The 6252-nt window shown below is 49.3% G+C and overlaps 1 protein-coding gene across 1 annotated transcript; it reads left to right on the top strand.

Annotated features, from left to right (window-relative positions):
- The first annotated feature begins 517 nt into the window (after window positions 1-517).
- ACTC1 (actin alpha cardiac muscle 1) lies at window positions 518-5725 on the top strand. The gene is made up of 7 exons (XM_029952008.1): window positions 518-625; window positions 1184-1334; window positions 2469-2793; window positions 3451-3612; window positions 3753-3944; window positions 4737-4918; window positions 5396-5725. The coding sequence occupies exons 2-7, from the start codon at window positions 1206-1208 to the stop codon at window positions 5537-5539; spliced, it is 1134 nt and encodes a 377-aa protein (XP_029807868.1). The 5' UTR covers window positions 518-625; window positions 1184-1205; the 3' UTR covers window positions 5540-5725.
- Window positions 5726-6252: the final 527 nt, after the last annotated feature.

Below are 6252 nucleotides of genomic sequence, written 5' to 3'. Positions count from 1 at the left end.
TAGACCAGAAGGGTGACCTGTCCCAGGTGCCCCTTTTCAGGCCACCCAAAGGTGCTGGTGTGGTGCCTTTAGGGCCCACGAGAACTGTCAGGGCTCCCAGTCGTGGAAGATGAGAAGCTGCTGTCACTCCTTTGCTGTTCTGGGCCAGCTGTCAGGACCCCTCAGCAGAGGGCAGAGAGCCAAGCCGTCCGGCTTGTATGTGCCTTTATTGTCTCAGGCTGGCAGGGCTTTGGAGGAACAAACCCACAGCACACCCAGGGTGCACCTCCATCCAAGAAGGGGGAGGAGGTGGGCTGGCGTCACTCAGTCTTCCCCTGCCCCCTACCCTTCGCCGCCCGCCCCTCCCTAGCTCCCTATTTGGCCATCCCCCCTGGTTGCCCCCTCCCCTTCCTTACATGGTCTGGGAGCCCCCTGGCTGATCCTCTCCCCTGCCCTTGGCTCCATGAATGGCCTGGGCGCTCCTCAGTGATGCGAAAGCGACCAAATAAGGCAAGGTGGCCGACCAGGCCCCCCACCCCTGCCCCCGGCCGCTCCAACTGACCCCGTCCGTCAGCACACTATAAAACGGCTCACCCCGCGCCGGGCACCCAGCGCCTGCCGCCGAGCCGAGCCCGACCCGCGGACGGTGAGTCAGCGCCCAGCCCACCCTGAGCCAGCTAGCCCCGATCCTCCCGCACCTCCACTTTTTTTTTTTTCTTTTAAAGACCAAACTTCTCGATTTGGCTGTAACTTCTGTTGTCCTGGGTCGTCACAAGAGAGGGGCGCGCAGAACCTGTACCCTGCGGCCCCCGCCCCCACGGGGCCTTTGGGGGCCCGGCTCTCGTGCGCATTTCCCTCCAGCTGGGGCTTGGGCAGGGGGTGTGTGGTTGGGGCCCAAGTGGGCTCTCGGTTCGTGGAGAGGCAGACGTGTGAAGGGCTGGGGAGGACTTGCTAAAGGGGTGACGGCACCTCCTTGCCCCCGGGACAGAGGGTGACTCCTGGCCAGGGAGCCTGGGTGGGTTCCCCTCCGCTTCTGTATGCACGTCCCCCTCAGCCTCCGCAGCCTCTCCCCGCCCTTCTTCTTCTGCCTCGACGGGAAGGGAGCCGGCAGGCGTTCCCTCCTCTGCTGTACTTTCCTCCGGGCGGGAGGCGGCCAGCGCCCCCGCAGGCAGTGAGCGCGGGCCGCCGGGTTCTCCATCTGCAGACCCCGCTGAAGCTGTGCCACGATGTGCGACGACGAGGAGACCACCGCTCTTGTGTGCGACAACGGCTCCGGGCTGGTGAAGGCGGGCTTCGCCGGGGATGACGCGCCCCGTGCCGTCTTCCCCTCCATCGTAGGCCGCCCGCGCCATCAGGTAAACCTCCCGCCCCGACTGGCCTGCTCTTCCCTGGGGCGGTCCCCAGCCGCACTCTGCACCCCTGCCTGACTCCTCCTCAGTCCAGCAACCCAGAAATGTCTCACCTGACCCTCCTATTTCATGAACTGCTTAGCTCAAATAAGGAAAAGATTAATTAGCCTCCAAATCAAGCAAAGACAAACAATACTCGCACCAACCAGCATCACAGCACCTAAGTACACGGGGCCCCTTTCCACCTTGCGGGGACTCAGCTCTCCTTGTATGAAAAGTCAATGGCTTCTCTCCTCCACTTTGCACTGGCATTTTTAGTACTCTGCTTCCACACTTCAGTTTGTCCCTTGGCCTCCCTTTTCAGTCCTGTTCAAAACTTGCAATGATATAACTTCTCTCAACCAACCAGGACCCAACCCACATTCCTCCCTCTGTTCACAGCCAGCTTTCTGGGCTCCCAAAGGATGTAATCTATCTGCTTCCCGGCTGCTGCATTTTTAGAAGCCAGGCGTGACCGAGGCAGCAAGTGCCATGGTGATAGTGACATACCACCTTGTTTATTAAAAGAAATGCCACGCTCCCTGGCTTTGCCACATGCCTGGCCAGACAGGCTGCCAGGGCAGAGAGCTGTAGGCCTCCGTGCTGGTGACTGACGGGCACTGCAGGCCAGCTCTGGGCAGGCTGGATTTCACTTGAGGAGTGATAATGGTATAGCAGCCCACCTTTTTATGTTCACTTGATGAATGTCAAAATCTTTTCTTAGGAGAAATATGATGTGTCATCAATTCAGTCATTTATATTCCAGTTGACATGGGTGATGGACTTTAATTTAATGAAGGCGTTATGGTATTTTTAAAATGAGGTGAGGCTGTACTTCTTTGGTAAGGTAGTTTCATTCCCCTTTCCCCAGTTATATTTTAAAGAATAGAATTATACCTGGGGAGTGGGGGTTGGGGTTGGGAGAAGGAACTAGATTTATTTTAAATGATATTTCTAAATTGGGGTAAAATTTTATTTTGTATTGTTTTTGGTATTTATAAGATATTCCTTGACTTGGCCAGTTAGATGTAAATTTATAAGGCATCAGGTATATTCCTAAAATAGCAGAAGCTTGACTTTCCCATCTTTTTCTTCTTCTAGGGAGTCATGGTGGGTATGGGTCAGAAGGACTCCTACGTGGGTGATGAAGCCCAGAGCAAGCGTGGTATCCTGACTCTCAAGTACCCCATTGAGCATGGTATCATCACCAACTGGGATGACATGGAGAAGATCTGGCACCATACCTTCTACAACGAGCTCCGTGTGGCCCCTGAGGAGCACCCCACTCTGCTTACTGAGGCCCCCCTGAACCCTAAGGCCAACCGTGAGAAGATGACCCAGATCATGTTTGAGACCTTCAATGTCCCTGCCATGTATGTGGCCATCCAGGCGGTGCTGTCCCTGTATGCTTCTGGCCGCACCACAGGTATGTGTGGGCTGTGGAGACAGTCACTGATTAAGCACATTCCTAAGGCACTGGCCTAGCTATGAATCAGCCTCCCAGTTGAAAAGGGGATGATCCGTTCTCTCACACTTCCTGGGATGGTGTCCGTGATGAGAGAGAGACTGGTAACAACAGTTTCAGATCACGTGCATTTCTGAGAGTTGAGCGCACATGGAGTCAGAGCCTTACCTTTCCTGAAGTATATGACATCACACATTAAGGCACCTCGCAATATGTTCCATACCATCATGGTCCCTGGGCAGACATCCCCAAGGAAAACCAATGTTTCCCACGGGGTCTGAGTCAAAAAATAGGGAACGACTGTTTGTTGGATGGGAGGAAAGAAAACCATGCCTGGATACTTACATAATGTGCTAATGGCTGGTAAAAGGGATGGTCATTTGAAAATGTCCTGGGGAAATTTTTCTAATACAATATTTAGAAGGGTGAGCTGTTGCTGGCTTCAGATTTAGCACTCATTATGCTCATTTTTATTCTTTGTGTGTAAGGAATCTAATTTTATCTGGATCCATGCCCAGTGCTAGTATCTTTTAGCCAAGATTGGAAGTAGGCTTTGACACAACTAAAGCAGTGGTGTCGTTGGGGATTTACTTTGTTCTTGTCTATTTCTCCTGACAGGCATTGTTCTGGACTCTGGGGATGGTGTAACTCACAACGTTCCCATCTATGAGGGCTACGCTTTGCCCCATGCCATCATGCGTCTGGATCTGGCTGGTCGGGATCTCACTGACTACCTCATGAAGATCCTCACTGAGCGTGGCTACTCCTTTGTCACCACTGGTGAGTGTGTGTGCGTGCGTGTGTGTGTGTGTGTGTGTGTACCTCCGCTGCCCCAGCATCATGTCCAGTGTTTTCCTCCACCAGAGAATCTACCCACTCAATTCTTCAGAACTTGACCATGATAACCTTTATATCTGCAGCTGAACGTGAAATTGTCCGTGACATTAAAGAGAAGCTGTGCTATGTGGCCCTGGATTTTGAGAATGAAATGGCCACAGCTGCCTCTTCCTCCTCCCTGGAGAAGAGTTATGAGCTGCCCGATGGCCAAGTCATCACTATTGGCAATGAGCGCTTCCGCTGCCCTGAGACTCTCTTCCAGCCCTCCTTCATCGGTGAGTGGTAGGGTCTGGCGCACACGCACAGCTTTTCTCTAGAAATCTGGGGGTGTCCCAGAGTAAACTCTATTCTAATCAAGAAGGATAAAGAGGCCCTTAAGTTAAAAGAAGTCATAGCGTAGAGTCCCACACAGCTCAGCCTCAGATCCCGATGGCCCGTTACAAGGATGGACATACTGTTCTGTTGCAGTGATATGATAAAGGATGTCACAGTGACTTCATGTCCAAATAAAGACTCTGACAGAAGAGTAATTGAATAATCTGTATCTGCAGGAAAGGAGTGATTACTCAGAAGTGCTGACTTATTCCAGTAAGTTCCCTTACCAAGTAGCTGGACTTCCCTCTGAAGCTACTCATCATTAAATGCAACAATAATCATATTCGTAGTAATAACTGGACCCTTGCATTTCACCAAACATCTTTCCTCAGGAATGATTTCTAAGAGGAAGCTTGTCAGGATCTTGTTTTGGTCCATAAATAAAAATTGCATTAACTTTATTGTCTGTCTCACCCTTTTCAAATATATCTCCATACATCTGATGGATACAGCAAGTGTTCACTCCAAACAGGTGCTAAACACAGTTGTTTGTGTCTTGGCAGTCTGTTGTGGATTGGCCGTCAGCAGTTTTAGACACACCTGTTCCACAGATGCCTTGTGGTGTATCTTATAGAGGAACATATGCATCAGAGACAAATGGGAGACAAATGTGTTTATCAACACAAAGGAGTCCTGTTTTCTTCCCTCCACCCTGGGCCCCTGGCCTGAATGCACTCACTACCTATTTCTAGGTATGGAATCTGCTGGCATCCATGAAACAACTTACAACAGCATCATGAAGTGTGACATTGATATCCGCAAGGACCTGTATGCCAACAATGTCTTATCTGGAGGTACCACCATGTACCCTGGTATTGCTGATCGCATGCAAAAGGAAATCACAGCCCTGGCCCCCAGCACGATGAAGATTAAGGTAAAGAACTCCTGTGGGTGGGGTTTTAGTATTACAAGTAGAACTCACATTTTGCTTCCTGTCTCCTATAAACTTTTCCTGTTAGCTTTTCTAGCACTCTTTCCAAGATGGGAGACTCTAAAAACATTTTCAAGCAGTAGATAATAATAAATCTTGGAAGGAAAAAAAACCCTCAATCTTTGAACACGTTTTACAAGTCCCCAACTTTTGGGCTGTCCTCTATCATCCATATAGCTTGTTGCCACATTATACTCTAGTAGTTCAGGGAAGTGGGGCAGTTCTATTTCATAGAACTTTCATACAGGCAACAATGACATAAAGGACAGTGCATAAAACTTGATTCAGCCATATTAATTTCTGGTATGAAATGTCTCACATTATGATAAATTCCTATCTCATATTTTTTTGGCGAGTCTCTCTGGATCTGTTGCCCTGGAGTGTCCGAGTTCACTGGAAGTTTTTGTTTTCTGTCGGCAGATCATCGCTCCCCCTGAGCGTAAGTACTCCGTCTGGATCGGGGGCTCCATCCTGGCCTCGCTGTCCACCTTCCAGCAGATGTGGATCAGCAAGCAGGAGTACGACGAGGCCGGGCCGTCCATCGTCCACCGCAAATGCTTCTAAGGTGCCCTCTCTCTGAGTCCCCCTTACATCAGGATGACAGTGCTACGCTTCTTGGAGTCTTCCGAACCACCCTCCCTTATCTCTCATCAATCATTGTACAGTTTGTTTACACATGTGCAATTTATTTGTGCTTCTAATATTTATTGCTTTATAAATAAACCAGACCCGGACTTGCAACATACAAAAGTCTCTCATCTTTCTTTTTCTGGTAGGCATGGGGTGGGGCCAGGGTCTGCTTATTTTAGTCTGTGAATTCATATATTGCTGGCTTCAACCCCATGAGCACGGTAAGATTCCAAGTAGCACAAAGTTCATCCGATGAATTAGTGTGACATTTAGCTTGGAATTAACAATACTAAATATCAATTTTACACTTTGGGACAGAATCATGAATATATTTCACATGTGAAAAGTAGATTAACTTCGGCTCCTCATAAGGGAGAACTAAAATCGGATTTCACAATTCTTTAAGATTAGTTACTGTGGATGACTGAAAGTTGTTTTCCTATAGTCTCCAGTTGTTTTCATAACTTTGTAGAAACCACATATACCTTGGTAATGAGGAAGTTTTAAATAAGTTGGCTTAAATTCTCAGAGCTGGACTCCTCCATTGTCCTTCCAAGGGCTATGCATGTTAAGAGTGAAACACTGAGATTGGCTAGCAGTTAAGCCCAGCCACGTCCAATTCTAAATACCCCCTAAACAAATCAAGA

Source organism: Suricata suricatta, chromosome 9 (assembly GCF_006229205.1).
Source record: "Suricata suricatta isolate VVHF042 chromosome 9, meerkat_22Aug2017_6uvM2_HiC, whole genome shotgun sequence".
Lineage (NCBI taxonomy): Eukaryota > Metazoa > Chordata > Mammalia > Carnivora > Herpestidae > Suricata > Suricata suricatta.
The sequence above is the reverse complement of the archived record's forward strand: the minus strand, read 5'-3'. Positions and strand labels throughout refer to the sequence as shown.

Excerpts from the sequence above, each read along its gene's own strand:
- ACTC1 (XM_029952008.1), top strand. The coding sequence starts at position 1,206 with ATGTGCGACGACGAGGAGACCACCGCTCTTGTGTGCGACAACGGCTCC. Across the intron at positions 2,794-3,450 it reads TGCTTCTGGCCGCACCACAG|GCATTGTTCTGGACTCTGGG; the intron begins GTATGTGTGGGC and ends TTCTCCTGACAG. Across the intron at positions 4,919-5,395 it reads CCAGCACGATGAAGATTAAG|ATCATCGCTCCCCCTGAGCG; the intron begins GTAAAGAACTCC and ends TTCTGTCGGCAG.